The sequence below is a fragment of the Cylas formicarius genome, unplaced genomic scaffold, assembly GCF_029955315.1.
Source record: "Cylas formicarius isolate icCylForm1 unplaced genomic scaffold, icCylForm1.1 PGA_scaffold_1__22_contigs__length_36826433, whole genome shotgun sequence".
In the NCBI taxonomy this organism is placed as follows: Eukaryota; Metazoa; Arthropoda; class Insecta; order Coleoptera; family Brentidae; genus Cylas; species Cylas formicarius.
The window spans coordinates 5748881-5774692 of record NW_026844264.1 but is presented as its reverse complement, the minus strand read 5'-3'; the positions used below and the strand labels follow the sequence as shown (position 1 = coordinate 5774692).

General features: G+C 33.6%; 2 protein-coding genes across 16 annotated transcripts in view; one reads left to right on the top strand and one right to left on the bottom strand.

Annotated features, from left to right (window-relative positions):
• Positions 1–25812, bottom strand: part of LOC132697310 (coiled-coil domain-containing protein AGAP005037) — a 402124-nt gene that overhangs the window by 111796 nt on the left and 264516 nt on the right. The gene's annotated exons all lie outside the window — the stretch shown is intronic.
• Positions 904–24757, top strand: LOC132697002 (nicotinamidase-like). Its single transcript, XM_060662230.1, has 6 exons — positions 904–1221; positions 11163–11346; positions 16487–16698; positions 19389–19545; positions 20093–20261; positions 20320–24757. The coding sequence occupies exons 1-6, from the start codon at positions 1115–1117 to the stop codon at positions 20565–20567; spliced, it is 1077 nt and encodes a 358-aa protein (XP_060518213.1). The 5' UTR covers positions 904–1114; the 3' UTR covers positions 20568–24757.

The following is a 25812-nucleotide window of genomic DNA, read 5'->3' as shown; positions in this document are numbered from 1 at the left end:
TACCGCACGGGTTTGGAAGCAATCGGATGTTTTCGGAGATATTTCTCACGCTTTAAATTTTGACATTTGTCAATTCTAACGGTCATGTTGGTGAATATATTCGTGTTGTTTTGCGAAAATGTACCCAAAAACTAAAAGTATAGTATGCAACACGTTCGGTAAACTTTTTAACTCACTCGTTTATTAAAAACTCGCTCCGCTGCGCTTCGCTACTGTCAAATAAACTCGTGAGTCAAATGCCGTTTACCGCATACTATGATAGACAAGGTTATAAAAAAATCTGCCAATATACCTATTTAACAACTACGTTATCACTGGAATTTGAATTGAATAGAAATAATTAAAATAATAATAAATGTTGTAATTAAAAATGAATGCGAGAGAGCACTTGAAGAGTATGTGTTAATCGGGTACTTGAAGTGGAAAATAATGATAAAAAATCTTGAGGCAACGGAAAACCATTAATTATTATTATTACATATTCAAAGTATCCTGAACACTAATTTTATTTAATATGTATTTATTATTTATATAATTAGAATTTTACAGTACGAAATACGCAATACTAGAATGTATTCTTATATAGTTTTGTTTTGATTTATCGGCCAAAAAATGCCTACGAGTCTAAAAACATGAATAGCATTATAGCAAGCAGGGCCATTTATCGTGTGTCAGATTAGACGTTTTTTTCTTTGTTCCACGCCGCTTAATAAGACTACTACAGACGAAAAAAAAAAGAAGCGTTTTTGTTTTTCACTAAACCGTATTCATATGTTGAACAATACAAACTACTTCCATCTTGTCAACTGGCGAAAAACTGAATGAAAAAACAATAATACTAAAGCTGTTCCTCTAGTGCAAATGACACAAAACAAAAACACAACACCCACTTATTTCTGTCTGAAATGTCAACAAAAAGTAACGTACAATAGTCAAATGTCTATTTGAAAATAACTTCAGAAAAATTAATTTAATAAGAAATTGCGCGGGAAAATCTTTTTATCTCCATCGGCGACTTGGCAACCTCGCGACGTAACGACGCCACGCTGCGTCAGCCGTGGAAAGCACGCTAGTTGGGCGCTTGGCGCTTAGTTACACCTACGTCGGCAGCGTCATGTCTAGCGCTAGCACAAAACTCATTGATTCATCGAGCGACGACCGTTTCGACTTCACGTGCCGCAGCGAAATGGACGCGTGCCTAGCCGCCTTCGATAAGAATTGGTACGTAACCTCTTCCACCATTATGTCATTTTAATAGACAACTTCGCGCGGGATCGTTATTTCGACGGTATCACACGGTTGTCGCTCGAAGCGGGCTGCGTTGAGGATTTGAGGTTATGTTTTCGGGAATTCCTCGACGTGATGTATTAGTAGTATAGTTTTCAAATTTCGTAAAAAAGCTGTTTAGGAAGTCATCTCTACCATGATGATTTCATAGGTTTTGCTTAATTCTTATCTTCAGAACTAAAATATCGTGGACGTTCTCAACAAATATGTTCATGGCACAGCTCAATTCAATGTCTAGTCTTCCAGATACAAATATATTATAATTTGAATAATACTCCTATTGTTTTTTTTTTATTGTTTTAAATTAAAATTTTATTTTTTGGAAAAAAATATTATGAGAGAATTTTGCTTCTTGTATGGTCTTTGAAAGCTGTTTTTGTGCATGAAAGTAAAATTATTGCACCTCATTTCGGACTGATGTTCTGTCCAAATAGCACACTTTAAGCCATTGGAAATCCAACGAACCAGCTATTCTGAACAAAAATGCTGTCCAGTGGATGTCCGAGATTTTGGACGACATTTTAGAATTCAGACATCTAAAGCTTTTGAAATCCAAGTATTTATTTCTCTTGGAACTCACGTACAAATTTAATTTGAAGTGTATAAAGGTTACTTTAAGAAATATTCAAATATTAAAGTTTTTGGACCACATAAATTGACATTGAAATGTCATATAATAAACAATAACATATGATAAAATAGTCCTCAAGCATGTTTCCAATTTATTTTTTTACCATGATTTTTAAAACTCAATATTAATATTAGTTTACTTTTTATTCTGCATAAGTTTTTTTTATCGAACCATTATATTGCTGATAGGCAGCTAAAATTACAGTAAAATATCAGCATCAGTAACTATTTCCTTACGATTATATATGTTGTCACAATTGCAGTCAGTTTTGTGTAATAAAATACATTTTTATTGTGTCTCTCACTTAGCTATTTTTGAAAACATAAGTTTTAATGTATCTATAAAATGAAAAAAAATCGAAAAAAGTATTCAAATGTAGAAATGAAAGAAGAGTGAAAATCTAGTTGTTACCATAACTTACTTAATAAAACTGAGTTAATCTGTAGCCGTTTGAAACAATTTTTAATTTTGGTCGCATCACATGCACATATTTAAGAGAGTCCATCGGTTATTAACGCAAGCAAATATCTTTTGACAAATTATCCTTTCCACCGTACTTGCTGAAAATCCTTCCCACCGTCTTTGTTGAAAAATTGAACTTGTAAAATGGTAATGTATATTACTATATTGATTTTTTAATTTGTATGTCCTTTTTTCCAACACATGGTTTCTGCTGACACTAATTGTTCCTATTTATAATACTAATATTTAGATCTGATATTAAATCTTCATTGGTCTCACAAATTTATTTCATTTGTGGATCTATTTTTAGACAACTATTTCTAGCACTGAAAGTTAGCACCTTTTGAATATCAGTCTTCGATTCAACACTAGCATTTTTATTATTGAGCATCTTAAATTAATACAATTTGTTTGCATGTTTACGGAAGCGTTAGCACGTATTTAATTGTTTAATTATTAGACATCTGTACTTACAAGAACAATTCATACAAGCAGTGTGCAATAATAAAATGGCACGAATAAAATAGCATGACGAGAATTGTTTGGTTAAGACATTAGGGTTTAACTAAAGTTTATGGAATTTAGTTTTTGATTAGTAAGGCTTCTTCTTATTCTGTGCATGCATATTACCTCTCTAAGCGGTGATGTCACATAATACCAAAAATAATTATAAATAAAACATACAGAGCTATCTGTTCATATTTACTTCAATTTAACCGATTGTCACTATATCGGATTGATTTGCAAATTTTGATATAATAAAAAAGAAATATATTCTTAGAACTTTGAAATTGCCTTTTGCTGTGGTCTGCCAAAACTTACCTCTTAAACATCGTGCCTTAAGTTTTTCTCATTTTATATTATAACCTAGAGCGAACATTTAAAGGATATTCGAAGATATCCTCCTCTGGATGTTCAGAAGTCGTACAAAAATAATCGTTCATTGAACGTCTAGAGTATGCTGGACTGCATGGATAATATATGGACCAATTTGATATATCCAATGGTTGTTGTGGGCGGCAGGATTTTCATAATACATGACAAAATGGAGCAATATATTATTTTCCAAATTGTGAAGTATGCATAGTTCCTGACTGTATCCGTTTTCAATATGGGCTGTTTTAGATTACTAGGAAATTTCTGGATTATAGAAACTAAAAACCAAAATAGTCGTTTGAGCTATACATAGCTTAGTTACAGAGTGTTAAAGTTTCAATTTTACTATTAAACTTAAAATTTAACTTTTTATTTAACTTCAAACCTTTCTAAGTGAGGATAACACATCCGATATCAGTTTTGTAAAAGAATGGCTGCACAAGGGCGCAAGGGTTCTTCTTTTTGAATACAGCGTTTCGTTGGGAGGTTGTGGAACATTTTTAATTTAAGAGACCAATGCTCTATATATATAGTTCAGTAGTTGAGAAACCATTATTTGTTGCAAAGTACTATATTTTGCATTGTAAGAACTGTCGCCAAGATCAACGTTTCTGAAACATATGTTGGAGAGTTTTATTCTACTGAATTTTCCAATAAAAAAATGCATAGTTGTTACTTTTATTGATGTTTTTTGAAATATGGTTTTTAGTAACTGACAATGCCGTAAAAAAGTAAGGTTTTTATTTATAATGTGCTATTGTTGAATTATAAACAAAATAATAAAATTCCCGTTTAATATTTATATTTAATGAGTTTAAAACGTCGCTCACTTGAAGAGAGATAGCACCCAAAAAGAAAGTTTCACAAACTTTGGCCCTTGATAAGGAAGAACGTACATCACAGAATGATTCAAGATTACGTAGAAGTTGTCAATGTTAATAAATGCCGATCTTTGTTTTGAAATTAGTTTGTGTTATACGAGGCTTATCGTTTTTTAAAATTATATGTGACCGACATTTTATGTTGTCGATTTTGAAGTGCCAGTTTATCAGTTACATAAGTCATCGATTTACATAATTTTAGTTCATCAATAATTTATTTATAAATATTTGCACTTTATAATGATTCTCTAATCTACTAATAAGCTTAGGACCCTTTCTTTGACTTCGAATAATTAAGCCTTTCCCAATTTGAAAAACTAGAAAATCATTTTGTTTTTACTTTTGAATAAGAAGCTAAAAAATTGCACCGAGAAGGTAGCCATTGTGAACAAAGCGGAAATTTTGCTTCAAAAGACGATTTTGTCGTCAGCAAGACATTACCTTTGGAGAAAAAATTGTTAAAAGAGTACTCCGAAAAAGATGTCTATAATGCAGGCCACACTGGACTTTATTACTATCGTGCTTTAGCAACAAAGACAAATACGTTGAAAAATGATTAACGTTTTGGGAAAACAACTTCAAAACTCCGAATACCAATTTTGTTTTGTGCAAATATGGAAGGTGAAAAAGCAAAAATCCCCTACCACAGGTAAAATCATCATCCCCGATGAGAGTTTGATGCTAACATTAAGAGAGAGAATAGGTAGTGAGTGGAATTTTGTTTAAATAACGCAACTTCGCATTCTAAAGTAGCACTGGACAATGTGAAACTTATTTTTCTTTCATCAAACACCATCTTACGTCACCAAATTCTTTTATTGAGAGGGATGCGTAGGTAGCGGTTTTGCACTAGACTAAACTGAAAAAAAGTTACTCTCTGAGCAATGCTTTAATATGGAATTCGATAGGATTGCGAAATTGTCATCGAAGATGAACATGAACACGAACTAGAATATAATAAGTAAAAGTTTTTGGATCTGAAACAATGTTCATAAATTGACAGCAATGTAGCCACAGAGACTGTGTCGAAGGGGTACTACAAATAAGTCCGTGTTCTCCCAATTCTGAAAATGAGGTTGAACAACCTACATTGCAGTGTCCAATGTAGCACATCTGTCCGCAGCCTGTGTGATTTGGAGAGGCTTGTAAACTTTTTTCTTAATTTGAACAATTGTGGTAAGGTACAATAGACGATGTTTTATATGATCGACATAAAAATTTCTTATTTGTTATTTCTGTATATATATATATATATATATATATATATATATATATATATATATATATATATATATATATATATATATATATATATATATATATATATATATATATATATATATATATATATATATATATATATATTTTAATGACTTTTATTTTCTTTGTTTTTCTTTTAAGCAACCAATATCTTCCCAAGGGTGGTCGCTATTCTACTGTATACCTGCTAATGAACTGCTTGCCTTGCTTTTCATTTCTTTCCATTCTCTATCAACCATCCACGTAGAGCATGGCGACAACTTCTTTAAACCTAACTTAAAAAGGGTCATTGTGAGTTCTCGCACACGTAAATATTGAAGTTGCTAAGGCTAAGGTTCGTCAAGTCCTTAAAAATTTAATTAACGTTGTTTTTGCAAACACCCTTTGGTATTACGACCTGCTTTGTGTAGCCTTGAATGTGGGCGAAGCGCCAAACCGAATTGGAAGCGAGTCTAGGGTCGATGGAAGAGAAGTTGAATGACTATCCGATCGCGTGCCTTTATTATAGCGGCCGTGAAAATACTTCAACGTGTGCAAAGACCGACGAACCAACAAACAGCAATTTATCATTTTTCTCTTAAAATAAGCAAACGAAGCGGAAGTACAAAACGGCGTTCGTATCGACGGAAATGTTTTGAAGCCGTGACGTAACTACCTGAAAGAAAGAGCGTTTTCATTGATTCGCGTTTTGGTTCCGGTTTAAAAATATTACAGATGCGTAATTTGGCCAATTTACGCGGTTCACTGACCTACATGGTTTGGACCATACCAGCAACCAACGTCGTGATAAATTTAAGTGAATCAATCATAACCGTCACTCAGTTATTTACTATTCTTCAACTTTCACCAATATGGGAATCAATCATTTGAAGGAATATTCATGCACCTGCTTCTTCAAGTAGTATATTGAGCAGGTACAGAGTAGAATGCAATTCAGTTTCACATGACCTCTGAAGAAGCCAGAGAATAATTTGTAAATAGTGCTCAAATGATTGGCTGCACACAACCCACTATTCAGGAAAATTGTTAAAAGTAAAGCGGGAGTTAAGCGGTTTAATACTTTTCAGCATACGTTTCTAAAAGATTAAGTTGTTGAGATTGGTAAAAGTTGATTTTGTTACCGTGACATCGGTATTGTTGTGTTTTAAGAATTGATGTTTGTGTTCTTTAATTGTTTACAAAAATTTTCTACTCAACTTTCCTACAACAGCTAGGCGTTCAACAACAACACATATTTTACTGGTAAGATTTCCATTTCGATAATAAGACTTCAGGTCTGAATTTATCATTTTTAAAGGTTTGATGAATGCCATTTTAGGAGGGCGAAATATGTCAGCTGTTTTTTTTTAATTAAATGTATGCTTTGGCGAATGATACCGTGGATTTGTTGTATTACCTGTATTTAACCCCCAGTATCTTGGAGAATGGATGCATTTCTCAGTTAAGTTATGTACTTTCGCTATGTAGGTAGAAGATCACTAGCATTGTGTCACATTCAACAAAATTTCCTCAATTCTAATTCTAGAGAGAAGTGCCGTGAACTGAAAAAACTTTAATATTATAAAATGCAAACAAACAACTCTACCTAAGTGTTCTAATAATGCAGACGCTATTAATAATTGTTTATAAGCTGCCACCGCCTTTAATACTGTGCCCAACCCAAGACTTCTTAACTTTTGTAAAAATAACATTATTCTGAATATTTAAATTATTTTGCCCCCAATCAGGTTTTAGAGCTGATTATAGTTGGAAAAGTGCTTTTTTCTACCCCCGTCTGTAAAATCCCTAATTACACACCGATCTAGCATGCGAGAAGCGTCACTTTACCACGTCAGTTTCGTCTCCCATGAATCCGAGCCACTTCGGACATTTCCGGGATTTTACCGCACGGGTTTGGGAGCAATCGGATATTTTCGGAGATATTTTTCCACGCCTTGAATTTTGACGTTTGTCAATTCTGACGGTCATGTCAGTAAATGTATTCGTGTTGTTTTGCGAAAATGTACCCAAAAACTAACGGTCGTAGAAAAAGTATTGTATGCAACAGGTTGGGTAAACTTTTTAAGTCACTCGTTTATTAAACACTCGCTTCGCTCGTGTCAAATAAACTCGTGAGTGAAATACCATTTACCACACTTGTTGCATAATGTAATACTACAGATGTAATACTATTTAGTTTTACGTGATTTTAGCAAAGCATTTGACATGATAAATCATGAGACCCTAATTTCAATGCTTTATCATAGAAGTCAGTGAAGTGTTTTATAAATTCGTTAACATCCTTTTTAAATGCCAAATACAAAAATAATACTTATACTAACTTAATGAAATCAGAACTGATATGTTCCCTTCTATAAAAAGGATGGTAACCAACGATTTGTTGCAAGCTTGCAAAGATATATAATTCTCTACCTCTGAGCTTAAGAAAATTTTCTGTTTGCAAAATATTAGCAACAAAGCAACTATAGAACGTTCCTCGGGTTCATATTGCACAAGTATATTTTGTCCCTAAAGCATTTGATACTGGTTTCATATTTTCTTCTTTCTCCTTTTCACTTCTTCTTCTCTTTCTCTTAGTACGTGCAGGTTGTATAATAATCATGTATATTTATAATTATATAAAGTTCTGCAATTGACGTAATGCTAGTTAGATTTTTGCACATACAGATTGTTTCTGATCTAGGTGTAATTTTTTTAGTTCTTATTAATTATTGTTATTATTGTACCAACCCGTTCGCAGTTGTTTTCTGCAATGGTGTAATTTAAAAGTTATCTTCACGATGGTTGAAAATCTCAGAAATCTTGTCTTTTATATTTCTGTTACAGGTTTTAAAATGAAAACATTAATAAAAATAAACTATAAACGAATTAACTTCTATACCTAGGCTGTTAACAAGTGGGTACCCCAGGGTGGTATTTAGGTAGTATTTAAAATCCCACTTCTGTTTGTAATTTTTACATCCAGATTTACAACAGCGTTACAGTTTTGTGATTATGCCGATGACACTCAGGTGTACCTTAATAAAACAAGCAACAGTATTAATTCTCATTTGAATAGACCTTACGATTCTGTCAGTCAACATATCGTACTTAAACCTAATAAATGCTCATATTTGGAAATGATAATCAAATTGATAATATAAAAAGCAATGAAGTACTTGAAAAGGTTTAGGAACTACTCTAGATTCTCGTATAAAATTTAGAGAGCACATTACAAGCAAGTGAAAAGTTGGCAAGCAAGTTAAAAGTTTCATATATTAATCCAAATTTAATTTACGGATTTGACTTTTAAAAAAACTATTAAGAGACCTTTTTTGTAGAGCATTAAATTCCCTTCAATAATCAATAGTTCTTCTGTAAAATAGCCTGTTACATAGCTTTGGTTAGTATCTTTTTCTACTCCCCTCTGTAAAATACCTAATTACACACCCATCTAGCGTGCGAGAAGCATCACTTTACCACGTCAGTTTCATTTCCCGCGTATCCGAGCCACTTCGGACATTTCCGGCATTTTACCGCACGAGTTTGGGAGCAATCGGATGTTTTCGGAAATTTTACCGCGCGGCTTGAATTTTGACGTTTGTCAATTCTAACGGTCGTAGAAAAAGTATAGTATGCAACACGTTCGGTAAACTGTTTAAGTCACTCATGCCGTTTACTGAAAAATTCTGGGTTATTCAAATTTCCATTACGTGAGACAGGTTTTGGTTTGTGGCGACAATCATTTATTAAACAGTCACTACGCTACGCGTTTACCAAGCGCGATGAATACTATACTTTTTCTATGACCCTTAGTTTTTGGGTACATTTTTGCAAAATAACACTAAAACATCCACTGACATGACGAACAGAATTGACAAACGTCAAAATTCAAAGCGTGGTAAATATCTCCGAACACATCTGATTGCTCCCAAACCCCAGTGGTAACCCCGGAAATGTCCGAAGGGGCTGGGATCCGTGGGAAACGAAATTGAGGTGGTAAAGTGAAGCTTTCTGCACGTTAGATCCGTGTATAACTTGATATTTTACACAAGGGAGTATATACATTTAATTTATTAATCTTATTTTTATGGTAAAAGCAATATTTATTTAATTAGTATTATTAATCTGATTACATATTCGACCATAGGCACCCATTTTTTTGAATTTTGTATTTGTGCCCTAAGTAATAATAAAATTTTATAAAAACTTTCAGTTTAGGTTAATTACATACCCACGATTTTTTTATTTAAGTTTTATGTTTTTACTGGCTTAGTTGGAGTTGGTCAAAACGGTATGTCGTGTTCCTGAACAATTTCGGATGTCCCTTATTTTCTTTCGGGTCGTTTAAAATATGAACTAACGGTGTGAACGGCGATGAGTAAAAATAACTTTCGGAAGCGATATTGACGCTTTTTAAAGCGATTTAACGGTCACGTGCAAAATTCCCATTAAACAGGAAATTGCCAATATTTACCGTCGGCGACGTCATAGAGCCCGTGACGTCGCCTAGTTCATTCTTGCCCTCGGAAATTTAATGGTTAGTTCTTTACCAGTTACCAATTTTCTTTATTAGGCAGTTTTAATATTTTTAGGACATATGGATTGGGAAGTGATTCATCCGGTGATACAAATCTTTCAGAATGACGAAAAAAAAGATCATCGTAAAAGTTTCAACCGTTAGTATTAATGGCAAGAGGCCTATTATTTATATTTTCATTCTTTTTGGCATTATCTCATTATTGCGTTCAAAACAGCGAAACGACTGAGGTCAAATATTTATCTGAATATATATATTTTTGTACGAGATTGGATACTTTGGATAAAAAAAAGCTCAGGCTAAAAATTTTTTATCAGACGAACCCTTTGCAGGAAATCAAGGCTGAAACATTCATAAGTTTTTTATTTTGAAACAACTCGATATATAAAAAAGAGCAATAATGATTTGATTGATTGATATTGAAGTCCTACAAAAAAGGTCTCTTAATATATTTTATTAAGCTGTTAAAAAAAGTTATTTACGATTCAACTTGAATATTGAATTAAATTCGCATTCTACACAATCGAAAATTACTCTACTCTCATAATCATTAAAACAATAAATTAAAATAATTTTAAATATATCAATTATTTGGTTTTACTAATAATAATTATTTATTTACAAAATTCTTTCCTTTGAGGCCAAAAGTGGCAGTACATCGGTAAATAAATCTGAAGCAAGTAATATAATAAAAATAAAAAATATTCAAAAACGGATTCGGATTCACTATGCCTTTATTCCACTGAGTTTGTGATCTTGCCTTACGGAATGGAAATTTGAATAACTCAGAATTTTTTAATTCTCGGAAAGAAGAAAGCAGAAAAATACTAACCAAAACTAACAAGCAGCTGTAAAGAACTACTGATTTTTAAAGGAAATTTAATGTTCTACAAAAAAGTCTCTTAATATATTTTTTTTAAGTAGTAAAACAACATATTTATTTTTGAAATTATTATTAAAATTATTTTTAGTGATTGTATTGATGATGAATGTCGATGATATTTGTACCTTATTTTATGGCAGTTTTGACTCAATAATAAGGTCATAACAAAAAAGTAAAAAATTTCTCCATTTCGGCGTTGTATCAGGTTTTTTTTCTTTCGATTGCATTTTTTAAAGCTTTGCTCGAACGTGGTTGCTTTAGGGCTCTCTGCCTCATGTAAAGTTCATTCAAATTCAGTTTGAAGCAGTCTATAAGTTTACCGAAATATTGAAATAACTCGCAAAATCATTTATAATGTTTTAGCGATGGAAAATTAGATCCGAACGAATTCAGGCAGCTCTGCAAGGCCTTGTTTAGGGACAGCACTGGCCAATCGTATCCACTGGACGCTTCGGTAGCGGACATTTTTAATTTGTTCGACGTCAACGCTGACGGACAAATAGATCGGGACGAGTTCGTGTACTGTTGGAACAACTGGATCAAAATAGTGAGTGACACGTGATACTAGATGCCATGTTATCGGTTTCCTTCAAATATGCTCGTAAATATTTTTTAAATATCTGCCTGAGGAAAGAAAAAAGTTCAAGAATGACAGAAGATATTTTGAATCATTATAGCTTATTTCTTAATGCCAAAGAGTAATAAAATATTAATTTTCCATGACAGGGATCATTAATCAGGTTGGACAACTTAAAGCGTATGTTATAATATTCGTTCATCTTGAATCGTTCCTAAATTACAGTCACAGTAATTTGCATGCAACAGATAGACGAAAATGAAAGTAATAAAAGTAATGGATAAATTATAATAAATAATATTCTATAAAAAAACTATTTGCCATACAACTCTAGTTGTAAATTTTAGTCATCATGTTGCGAGTAGACTATAGTCGTTGGAATCCAGACAAATACTAAGGGGCTCTACAGTATTTTCTAGCATGTTATCACCTTTCCACATTCTTTGCTCTATTTCAATCACATGTTCGAAAAGAGGTTATAATAATGTTGTTAAGCATTATCTTTGATTATAACAAACCCAGAAGAAATAAGATCCAGCATTCGCTAGCTAGAAGTAGTCTTCGAACACATCAGCATTCATGTCAGGTAAGTAAACCACTACCTACCAATCTTTACTATCAATTTTTTACCTTTTCGTGAGGATGCTTTCGCTCCAGTGAACCATCCTTCCATGAAAGCTTGCCCCGCAGTTCTTAAATTTTTATCCTGCATGTTTTACCAACGGTATATTCTATATCCTTCATTTAGCTAAGTTTCCTCCAGATAAAAGATATTCCTTTAAAGGAAGTGAAAATCATAAACAAAAAAACTACATGGTTAATTTTTCTGAAAGAAAATATGATTTTATTAAAAAATAAGGTTTTCAATAAGTTTGCATAAACTAAGAGTGACGCAGACTGAAACTCTTATAAACAAATAAAAAACCAAACAAATTTAGCCATTCCAGCGGAGAAAAATATCTCGAACACAGCGAGAATAGTAATTTAAATAATGCTAAAACTATTTAAAAAAAAGCTTACAGATCTAAATATCTACACAAAAAGAAACTTATAATGAAGAACCGGAATTTTTGAGCTACCCTAATAAAATAAACAATGGTTTCTTGCTCTCCTTAATACGCAATTATTTTTTGAATAAACCGATCTTGGATTATTATCAAAATAATTGCAAAACACATTTTGAAGTGCCATTTGATTGTTGTTACACAGTTAATGAAGAGAATATTATAAAGTTTTTGTTAGACTTTTGCATGAATGAATTATGAAGATGAATTAAATATTAATATGGCCCTTTTAGACTGTCTCAGAATTCTCCGCGCTCTGAGTAATACTGTCAATTTCTGTGTATTAGATATCGAAAGTAATCAACTCCACTGCCTAAAAAGTCCGAAATCTTAAATTTTAGTGACCCTTATTCTTATTATAAGTAAAACGAGTGCATTCTTGAGATGGCATTCTTTTCATTCTTTTTTATGACGGTGTCTTTTCTTCTTGTACTTTTTTTTGGTGACCTGGTAGGCCGCGTTTATCATCGTACTTATATTTTTCACTGTCCAACTCCAGCAATATTAGAATATATTTGAAAAATTTTGAATTTATTAGGAATAAGAATTTTTTTTATTTTTAGAAAACGCCGTTTTACCAATCCGCTTCTGAGTAAAAAATTTAGAAACTTTAGCTATTTTCAAGAACAAACTTTGCCAACAACTGCCGGAAAGTAATTATGTTTCTAATTTTAAATACTAATTCACAGGTAGGTCGACTATCCGAACGTCTAACTGTCACTTTCAGGCTTCAAGCTAAGACCTCTAAGTTTAACAGTTTAATAAATTTATAAATCTCTCGCATCAAAAAACAGGGCATAATCATAGGTATTTAGCATTAAAACATGGCATTTCAATGTGCATTTTGAAAATCTACGTCACTATCGCCGTAATTTTCCAAAGAATTGATCATATCGCATTCAATGATTTGGTCCAATAAATTTAAGGAGGAAGACATCCTTTTCTTTCCTTCACTTTATTATTACCACGACGTTAAATTTTAACGTGGTTGCTCTAAGTTGACAGCTCGATATATTTGAAGGAGACAGGCTCGTTTAGGTAGCACGAAAATCTGCTCTGCACTCTACAATAATATCTTCAATATTTCGCTCTGATTCGTCACGCAGAAAAGCGGATATTACGCAATGTATAACGGGCAATTATTCGCAAGGAATGATTCGGAGACCCGCGTTATAGTTCAGTCAATTAACACCTGACCTTTCGAAGGTGCGATTTGCCGCATAAAGCGAACTTTCCGTACGTTCCGCCTGCTAAATTTACCCCCAAATGTGGGGGGTTAAATTCAGGGCGCCCTTGTTTCGGAAAACTTTGAACTTTGATTTCTGCTTGAACGGAAAATATTGACTAGTAATCAATTGCAGTTAAAAATATTTTGGGAATCGCGTTTGATTTTCTTTGCTCATAAATGCCTACTTATACCTTAGATAGTACAACTTTTAACCAGCCTGTACAATGTGATACACGCATGCTCTATCCGAAATTTGAAATGACACATAAATAAAAAATGATCCCCTACAATGTGTACAGCTACAATACTTATATGTTTTCCATCTACTGACCCCAAACAATGCTTTGGTGGTAGGAAAAAATATAAGTAAATTTAATTAATTGAATATTAAAAATTGTCCCGCGTCCATGAGCTATAATTTTATCTAAATACTAAGATTGTCGAAAATTTTAAGTCTTCTAAACTTCGCTCCGTAACTAAAAATCAGTAATTTAAGGTATTCTTATTCAGGCGGAAATAATTTTGGAAGTTGTAGACTTGTATTGTACTGTATTGTAATTGTATATAGCTTACTAAATTAGAGTAATATATTGCTCTATTTTTCCACCCGCTATCTTGTTTTCTTAACAGGATGTCGGCAGCAGGGCCAAAATATATTTGCATACATCATAAAAAAATTAGTTAGACTCAAAGTAGCACTGCAGTGACAAGTAAATCTGCATCGTGCAAGTAATGCAATAAAAAGGAAACAATGTTACTTTTTTGCTTAAAATTTCTAAGATATTAGAACTAGACTTTCAAATTTTTGTATGCATATTATCTATCTATTTTACTGGGAAAATAAAAGCCTGATAGGATTTTACTACAATTTCAAACCGCCAAGAACGAGAAACAAATTTCAAATTTTTAATTCCACGGCAGTGACTCATTTATCGACCTGACGTAAAATAAATTTAAGTTCGAAAATCGTATCAACTCTTTGCACCATTTAATCAACTCCATGTTCGTAAAAAGTTGACGTACTCTCAACATGATTCGCTAAACGTTTTATAAATCTCAAGGTAGATGGCGCTCGAGTCATGTAAATTCAACTTAAAAGTTTTACCCAAAAGTTATGGAACCGGAATTCAGTGTTAACTTAACACATCACCCAAAAAAAATATCAACTTAATTTTAGTTTGATCATGGAAATAAGAATTTATGAGGAAATTAATTAAAATTATTTATTGCGACAAAAAAAATAGGAATTGTCATGACACGGTACTGACATTTGGCTGATATATTGTAAATTATCTCTGAATGAAAAAATATGTTGTAATATGTTCATGATGAACTAATTAATATAAAAACTTCATTATTAGATTATTAATTAATCATCAATTAGAACAAACAATACCGGATATAAAGATCACAGTTAAAACAGAATCGCGCCCATTTATTCGATGATTAATTGTTTTCGTCGAAAATGGACAGAGGAGAAATCCGTGTTACAACTTTCCAAAACTAGTTCCACGCAATGGAATGTTGCATAACTTACCATTTGTTAATTCTCAGAAACATGAAAGGATACAAATAATATTTTCAAGCACTAGTCTTGAACGGAATGAATTCTTTTTATGTTTTTAATGTCCTTTTTTGAATTTCTCTCCAAAAATGGAGAGAGAGAAGAAGTATTTTCGCTATACCTAGTATCTGTTGAGCTTGAAACCTTTGAAATAAACGCATATATTTATTGGATCATTAACTCCTTTCGAAGAAAAAGGGAAGAGGGCAAACCAGTGTTGCAACTAACCAAAACTTGTTCCACTAAACCGTATGTTCAATAATTCACAATTTGTCAGTTCTCAGGAACAGAAAAAGAGAAAGATAATATTATCAAGAACTAGTTTTGAACAGAATTTCTCTCCAAAAATGGTCAGAGGTATAATTTCGTTATGTGTTCGTTTCGCTGAGCTTGAGACCTTTGTAATAAATGAATATATTCTGGTAATTCCGTTGTAACTGTTACTTTTTTACTTAAAATTTGAATTTCTCTCCACAAATGGCCAGAGAAGGAGACATTTCGCTATATGTCCATTCCGCGCTGAGCTTCAGACTTTTGTAATAAATGATTGTATTTATTTACACATATTCGTTCGTTCTTAGGAAGGAATCTTTGGAAGGGAATGGAATCTTTGTATATTATTAATGTTCTCTTTCGAATTTCGCTGCAAAAATGGTCAGAGAGGGGATAATTTCGGTATGACGCTTATACGTTGACCTTGAGGACTTTAAGAAACAGAGGACAACTTAGTGTTGCAATTAACCGAAACTTGTCTTACACAATGGAATGTTGAATAACTCACAATTTGTCCATTCTCAGAAAGCGGAAAGGAGAAGAAGAACTCGTTTTGAACAAAATGGCATTTTTCATGCATGTGTCATCTCTGATGCCAAGTGGAAACAAAACATATTTTGCTGCAAACAACGGACTAACACAACGTAATATATAAAACATTTTGGATTACGATTGATGAATCTCAGCTTTGTGTTTTGCTACACAACGAGTTTGTCTATATGCTATAAATCATGATCAGTGTCACACATAACGATAAATTCGAAATGGCGTACGCTTTGTTCTTCTTACAATTAATCACATGTATTTTATGTATCTAAAATCTATAGCAAAGTCGCAAACCAATAAGCAAGTAGTTGAATAGGCAGCATAATCACATGCCCAAGCTTGAAAAACGGACTTGCCCGTAAGCGGGTCCGTAGAAACCTCCGCCTTTAGTTTCTTCTTCTTTTATTTATTGTCGTTAGTTAATTTATATTTTAGATAGTCAAACCGATTTCGGCCCTCCTCGTAATCGACGTTCAAAATGATTTTATATGCGGCACGCTGGACATCAGAAACTGTCCGGCCCAGCAAAACGGCGAAGACGTCATCGAACCCATCAATCATCTGTTAGATTCTGTCGACTTTGACGCCGTGTTCTACTCTCACGACTGGCACCCCGAGGATCACGTTTCGTTCGTCGACAATTTGCAGTAAGTTTGTTTCACGGACTGGCGCGCTTTTTCGTGCGAATTTGTCGGTTAAAGGAAGTCACGCAAAAAGCCTCTCCATTTTTGCTTCCGCGATAACACCGTTACGTGAAAGTTGCTTCGCGTGACGTCGTTTTATTTTGGTTAGTTTGGAAGTCCAAGACGACAATTATTTAATTTAATAAATAAGATTTGAAATTGGAAAAAAAAATAGAAAAACTTAAAAACCGTTTGGAATAAATTAGATATAAATCAAGAATAATAGAAAACCAAGAAGAGAAAACAAAGCAAAACAAACTAGTATCGACGAGTTGCAGCTTATAAAATCCGGTATCATTTAGTGCTACGGATAAGTTGGAATTATGAAGATATTTATTTATTATTTATTTATAAACGGGATCAAGCCTATTGCAAGACAAAATACCACGTTGACCGTTACCAAGACTCTTAAGACAAACTAACGATACTTAAATTATTTCAGTATTTTTTTTTGACAGATGCGATATTGTTGCAACTTTCGAAACATTAAATAATGCGCTATGAACCTCTATATACGTCCTTTGCTTTAAGGTTTTGATGCATAAAAATTTTTAAAATTGGGTTTTATTGATCAGCAATTTGTCACCAAAAAAGTAAGAAATTAGCCCGACATTTTTCAGAGCTGACAACCTTGTCTTGTTTCAAAGCTGCCTACCCTAGTCTCCTTAAAAAGCAAAGGAATCCTATTGTAGGTACAGGCATGAGCACTGAGTAAAAACTGAGAAATTATACAAAAATACTTAACATGCCTCCTGCATTAAAAGCTACCACTTACTTTCAACACAAAAGAGAATAGGAATACAGCTTTATCTCACTGGTAGAGAGCAAAGTTTAGCCCATTCAATGGTCCCAACTTGAGTTTTCAATGTCGCTTCGCGACTATCACCGTCGTTCCCGGGATGTAATTATGTAACTATTCCAAGTTTCCAGCACACAACCAACAAGTTATCTTCTTTCCCAAGTACAAACTTGCCTTCGTGAAGAGTACTTGGGGCCTTCTTTCATTTACACTTTTGTTGCAAATCGGAGAGATATCGTGAACTTGGAGATAATGACGGAACAGGTCGACAATTTAGGATCGGTTTAATTTGAATGAGCTGTATATAAAAATGTTCAAAAGGTAAATTTATGCTGGACACTACTTTCTGTAAATTATTAGATCATTGTCATTTTTTCTGATAAAATTGTATAAAACTTAGCTGCCACAAAATGGGTTCTGTTGTGCCCAGAGAATAGGCTACAGGCATGCACACCCAATAAAACCGAGAAATTAATCAAAAATATTTAACAACATATTTACCGATAAGTCTCGAATTAAGTTTAGCAATCAAAATCAAATAAATTTGTTCTGAAGCGTCACTATGATCTAACCATTGCAAGCAAGGAGACCGTATCATTGATCCATACTCTTAATATCAGGACAATAATTAACATATATATTTTTACAAGTGTCTAGCGAAGACTATTTGCAGTTCGAGCTACAGATTCCAACACTAGAAGATTTAAGAGTTAGAAAACTTTTTTATATCAATCGCTGATCGAACAAAATACCAAGATCTTGACAACTTCACAACATTGCAGTGGCTTTCCATGTTGTAAGATGCACTCACCCTTTAATTGGTCATTATCTAAATTAACAAGAACATAAAGCTCCTAGAATACTTTATTTCGTCAGCCAAGAACAGCGACATTGTTTTAGTAAAATTATTATTGAGTCAAGGCGAACAATGAATGCCCTGAGACACACTAGGTGATACACTCATATAATTTGAGCCATATCCGACAGATAATCCGCAAACTGGACCACCATAACATCAGAAAAACAAAAAAGATCTAACCGAATACCACGATCAATTGTACCAAATGCTTTAACAAAAGTTGTAAGTAGCATGTAAGATATGGACAGATGACAATTCTAAATGAGAGTTAGAATAATTTAGTATGAGGAGGAGAGATATACGTTGAAAATGGAAGACTGAGCATGTCGTTAATAAATTTAGTTGCATTGAAAAATAGGCTGGATTCCGCGTTCATAAATTGCCAAACGAATAAGTGCAATTTTCTTTTCCCCTTTCAATGTGTATATTTACAAATGCCGTAAATAAACCTTAAACATGACTTTTGTACCCCCCCCCCCCCCCCATTCTTTCATACTATCTTAACACGGACCATATCATAGTTAAAATGACTTGAAACTGTGGAGTCAGATTTGTAGATAACAGGTGCTGGTAACCCAGATGGTAACAATAAGATGATGATGAAAATCAAGATAATATAAAATACAAAATAAAAATGGAACACAGACCCCCAACATTTCTAAATTTAATATAAGAAAATAAAAACACATTTTGCCTCTGCTACCATAATTAAAATTTTGCAGAATAAGTATAGAAAAAAACTGGTCTAGGCCTAAGAATTAAAAAATAAATAAATAAATCTTGCTTCAATCTTTTAGAAAACCGAAAGATGAAGGTAAATAATGTATAGAAAACTTAGAACCCGATTTGCTGATTCTTGATTTTATAATGTGTCCTGCATTATTCTTGGGTTTCTCTTAGTTTCTTTGTTTACTGATCCCTTTCCAACTAATATTTATCAATAATTGGATCGCATACTCAGTGGCGAACACGAATTTGATATTCAGTCTATTTCAGCTTGAGAAAACTTCACGAATCCAGCCCGATCGCGGGTAATAACGCAAAACTGTACGATACGGTTGTTTTCGACGGCGACCCGCCTATGGTGCAACGCTTATGGCCACGCCACTGCGTGCAAAATACCTGGGGAAGTGAACTGTACAAAGATCTCAAGGTATTGTTCCACCAAACACAGTTGAAGTTCAAGTTTATTGTAACATTTTTAATTCTTTCAAATTTAGATTTTGAGTTTTTTTACACAATTATTGTTACTAAAAAATCCCCCGATGCATTATTTATAATTTACAATCAAATAATTCATCCATACTAAGATTTTTAATTTTCATTAAGTTATAACTATTATACGACACAAGCATAGCAGTTTGATGAAATTAAATGCTCTTCGATTTTGTACTTGTTTATTGTAAGGCACCAAATTTTGTATGGACGAAATGCCTAGGAGAATCGGGAACATTGCCAAATTTTTAACCCTCAAAAGGCTGAGTTTGAAGTAGTCCAAGAAGTAATCTTCCTTTGAAAATTGATTTAAAAATTTAATAATTTAAATTCAAGTAGTTGTGTTCCAACGCTGCGCGAAGTGATTTGAATCCTTGGTAAATCCTCTGGAAATGCATAGTAGTTTAGTAAATCCTCTTGAATTCTCGTAAGTCCTTATAAATCAATGACAAATCACCATGCCACCAGTGCCATATACTTTCTAGGTTGTCGATAACGCGGTCAAGATCTACAAAGGCACGAATCCCGAGGTCGATTCCTACTCGGCATTTTGGGACAACTCCAAGCTGACGGACACCAAACTGGAAGCCCAACTGAAGATGCGAAACATTACGGACGTTTACGTGTGCGGTATAGCGTATGATGTTTGCGTGGGTAAGATCGTCTATTAGAGGTACAAAAATTAAAAAGTTGTCTGTTGATTTTTACACAGGCGCCACTGCCGCGGACGCGATCGTCAGCGGCTTTCGAACGATACTCATAGACGATTGCTGCAGAGGGGTGGACCTTCTGGATATCGAGAAAACTAAACGGAACCTAACCAAAAACCACGGTATCATCGTTAGTTCGAATCAGGTGGACGCCCTGGTCAAAGGCAACGACAGACGACCCGAACTGGGTTACAAATTGGCCTTAAACCTAAAAGCCATGAAGCAGCCCGCGCCGAAAGAGGTTAACTAGCAAGTTGCACGTTGCATTAAAAGTCGGAGCTAGGTATACATACAAAAAGCAGATATTTTATCTTTTAAAGTGTACCGGTTTCAGTAAACGGTGGATTCACGCAAACATGCATTACATTCCGTTGTTTTTGAACAGAACCCAGTTTTAAGGTTCTTAAACGAAGAAATTCTTCATGTGTCACGTCCCTGACTTCCTGATATTTTTCTTAATATTTATTGTATTAATTATTTCTGTCTATTTTTGCTCCACATCTATTAGCTATTAGGTTCTCAATACATTTTCAGTATTCTGGGGTAGAGCCACGCAGCCCTGTCAAGGTCCAAGATTCCATACCATAAAGTAGAACAGAAAAGACATTTTTGTAGTGTAAGTACGTGTCCTTGAAGAGTGGTGCCATCTTAATAAATACCGCTGTGGCTTTTTCAAAACAGCATTGAATTTCCCCAATTGTATGATTGATCATTCTATGCGTCGTTGGTCTATTATGGGGTACTTACTAATCACCATATATTTAGTTTTATTTAAGTTTAAATTTAATCCATATTCCATGCTGACTTCCATTGCGCTATTCGTAAGTAGGTGCAGTTCTTCGTACCTAATATTATTTACAAGTATTCCTGAATTGTTATTTTCAAGCGTCTTCTTAAATGTATGTTCGAAGTATATATTGAACAACACAGGTGTTATTGTCACTTCTTCTGAATCATTCCCATCGATGTCTGAAAATGCTGTTTGGTGCCGGAATAATTGTCAAATTAATTGTAAATTTAATCTCAGATAAAATCTCCACTAGTGTATGACGTTGAAGCCTATATAATCAGGTACACAACATGAGGCACTAACATTACAATTAACAAAGTCTCAAAAAAATATTTTTAAACAAAAGAAAATGAAAGGTACAAATACATTAAATTTAGTTTGAGCATTATATCTAGGCGCATATAACAAGCAGGCGTTTTGGTCATTGAGGCATTAAAAATAAATTTTCTAACATTTCTGGACAGTCTACTCTCTTATTAATGGTGTTATGCAAAAAATGCTAATGTGTACTATTCAACAATATTTAATAAATTTTAATAATTTAAAATTTAATAAATAAATTTCAACATATGATAGAAGTCAAGGTTTGCTTCATACAATACACCTAGTCGATTGCGATTATATCTAAAGTTTATGTGAAAAATAAACTTTATTTTTCGTACTACATCTTGAAATTTTTTGCCAATCCTAAAAATAAAGCCCAAGTTTTTTCGACTATGTTTACAATATAAATTTCAAAACTTGTCTATAGTAATTCCAAGATTCCTGATATTTTAATACAACACTCTTAATTTTTAACTTTAATAACACAGTCGACTTCTTAAGTAATAGACATAAACCTTATCAAAATCCTCCTGAAATGTGTGACAGTCATCGATGCTCCGCACATACACTTACGACGTTTGGTCATCAGCATACGAAATAAATTTTACAAAACCAAAACACTTACGCGCGTCTGTTATGAGCAAAGGGAACAGCAGAGGTCCCAAGTGCGATCTCTGAGGTATGGCAGCAGTGGTATCAGAAGATTTAAATTTAGTCCCATTTGACGCGAACTCTATCGGCGGCCTTTCTAAACAGAGACGTGGTGCTCTGTTTGTACCACTGGAGTAGGTTTTACAGCCACGATGTTCTGAGACGTCTTGGGCCTCCTTTAGCCACATCTTTCTCTCAACAATGATGTGTAATAGTTTGTACTTGTCATTACGCACAACGTGGCCAGTTTTCGACGTTTAAAGATATTTAAATTCTCTCTGTCCAGGGAATCTTAAGTATCCTACGACACTGCCACATTTCGAAAGCTTTCAACTTCTTGCACATTGAGTCTGTGAGTGTCTACGCCTCGCCATCGCAGAACAGGACCCTAAATACATAGCAGTCGGTCAAGCTCGTTTGCATACTTATAAAGACTTATCTAGCTTGCTCTATTCTACTCCTAACTTTGAAGGTTAGATCCCATTTCACATTCAAGTGGCAGCCAAGATACTGGACACACCCTCCACTACTTCATTTTTAACGGTCAAATTACCACCTTGGATCACCTGAGCTTCACTGAATATTCTCTCTGAGTACAAATTAAATAATAATGATGATAGAACGCAGCCCTGATGCACCGCTCTCTTAATAATTTCCTGCCAAGGTGTTGAGGATGTCATAGTTCACGAATCATGTAAACACATCTACACTAACATCCCTGGATTTAAACAAGTACGTACCTAAGTTAAAAAAATCGCACCATGTTATAATTGTCTTTAGTATTTTGCCCGAAATAGAAAGAATTTATACTGGTCGATAGTTTATTATATCAATCTGACTGCTACTTTTATGAATAGGCGCATGTCGAAATAGTCGGGAAGTGGCCCTCTGATAAAATTTTATTAATAAAAATAGCGGCCGCACAACATTTTGAAAAGTTTGAAGACAATTTGTTTTTTCCAGGGTTTTTATTTATATCTAGTCTGTTTAGCTGAATCCTAATTTGCTCTTCACAAATGATGTTTAAAGTTATATGGAGTATCTAACAAAAGGATATTTGCAAGAATTGAGGCAGGCTCATAAATACCAAAAAGAAAATGCCTTACAGATATCTGAGTCAGCTTTATAAGTGATATTCTAGTGCCTCACTTATTGTTGCCCTAATTCTCTTCCCCAGCTCAGAAAAAGTGTCGTAATCAATAGGATTGTTATATTTTTTCCATCTCGAGTGTGCATAATACTTCAGCTTTATATTTTATTACTTGAGACATACCAAGACGGATACTTATTGTTACTTTGGCATATCTATATTTAAGTTTTTGAAAATTCGATTTTGTCTTAAATGATTCTAGTGCGTTTTTATTTCATTTAAACTTACATAAATACTTAATGCTTAATGCTCTCAGGTTTCCACCGAGTTATATAATTTAAATAAGTGGTTAATGAGACTAATCATCCTATAATCGTCGCATTTCTTTGGTCCTGATTTATTAGGTAAAGTTTTAAATTCCTTTGGGATTTTACCTGTTTGATAATTATGTGGATGCCTAGACTTCGGATTCATTTGTAGTTCTAGAAAAATTTGGTCTTTCCTTACCCCATTCGTTGTTTTCGATCTATAAACTCCCAACAGCTTCTTTCTTTCTTCTGCGTTTAAGGTCTTCTTACTTATTCTTATGGGTTTTCTTCTGCCCCTGCCTGTGGACCCATTTTTTCGAAGTCCTCTCTGTTCTATTATTTGTATTGTATGAGTTTCTCTTAATATTTTTAGTCGTTTTAAGGTAATCATGCTTATTACTGTGTTATTTCATTATTTATGTCTTCATATCTGCAATGTCTTCTGTTTTTATCCTTTTACATTTAGGTTGATTTTCCATCCGGCCCAGGGTGTGTTTTTATAGATTTGAACGAGTTTGGATATCTTTTGTTAATTAAAATATAATTTGATTTCTGACTGTTTGCTCAGATGAATCCAATGGCGATTTCCACGTGTAGAAGTTAGAACGTGACGAATATTTCAAACCTATTTTTTCTTTCGTTTCTTTCTCTTAGTGCTTATGGTCCCACGTATTCACCTGATTTGCCTTTGCCTATTTTGGCGTTGAAATCTCTACTATTATAGCGTCTTTTTTTTGCAGACTTTTCAATTATGTCTGACATTTCATTCCTCTTTATCTGAGATTGGGACGCTGGAATAATATTGACAGATGCTGGTCTAGCGTATATTTGTAATAATAGCATTGGTTCTGAAACATTGACATATTTGGTAACATGTTTTGTTAGGATTACCTATTCCTACTCCATATTAACGTTAACATTGGTTTTGTAAAGTCAAACAGTCGTTTGAAAGATTACAGACAAAACTGACATTCGTGACATACATGCACGTATTTCATTTCAAGGGAGAAATTAATGAAAGTTAATAATTTCTTTACTTTTAATATTAATAGTTATTGGAGTCCATCTATATTCACTAAAGAATCATTCCAATTTTTACTTTAACTTTTAAATTAGTGTTAATGATATTGCAAGGTTGCGTGAATCCACCAATCACTTAAGTGAGTTGCTTAAGTAGAGTCCTATCGTTAAATGTGATTGTATTATTTAAATTTGAGAGTGTAGCATGTCGTACTTATTATTTTTTACTTGTTAAATACCACTAGAAATAAATAAGCGTTAACACACTGTTGTTTTATTCTATGAAATTTATCTAAATGTTGGATAAATTGTTACATTCGTTGGAAGTGCAAATGATAATTGCGAATGGTATAAATCCACACGGCTAATGAAAACAGGGTTGGAGTAGAGTTGGAGTAGTTTTTATGATGTGACGAGCTTGGGGTCAATATAGTGGACTTAGGCAGCGGAATGTCAAACATAAATATCAAACAGCTGTTTTAGATTGTTATTGTTTTTGTATTTCTATTCCTATTCATATTCCTACTTTGTTATTAATAATGGACAATAAGTTAGTGTATTGCGCCTTTGACTAGTTTTATAAAAGAAATTTATTTGGTCCGATGGTATTCTGTGCCCGAATCCATACCGAACCGACATTTCCTGGTCATTTGTGAGCAATATCTATTTTGTTAATCAAATAATTAAATTAACCATGTGCATCGATAACGTGGCGGATGCGCTGGGACAAAATGTATCTATATTTTACCATAATAAAACTTGTTTACACGATTCGGTATGGATGTATCATAAAAGTGATTTTAACAATTTTAAAAACCAGATTCGTACTAGAAGGAGGTTATCCAGTTTGTTTAAAAGTGGCACCAAACCAAATTCTATTGGTAGCAAGGTAATTTTAAGTAAACTGATCAAAATTAAACGCAGAAGAGTGTTGGTGGATAAGGCCGTGGGTTAATAGGCTAAATATTATGAAAGCGTCAACCATTTTGTTACAAGATTGGCTTTCTGAAAAACCATTTAACAATTTCTCCAGCCTAATTTGCAGAGCTAGTTGAGAATGTGAAGTAACCAATTGAGAAACGAAATACAATTATGAGATAAAGCGTTCATTCCCGAATTAAACTGCAAACTGCACTGAGATACCTTGCAGCAGACGATTGCTTTTCCACTTTAGAAGCAATTCACCGTACATCGTGTCACTTTTACCCTCTATCTATGGTAAAAACAACGATAAGGGCGTGGTTATCTGCTTACACGTTTTATGACAGACGATTCATTCGCCATGATTGCAGGAAGTGAATGAAAAGTAGCA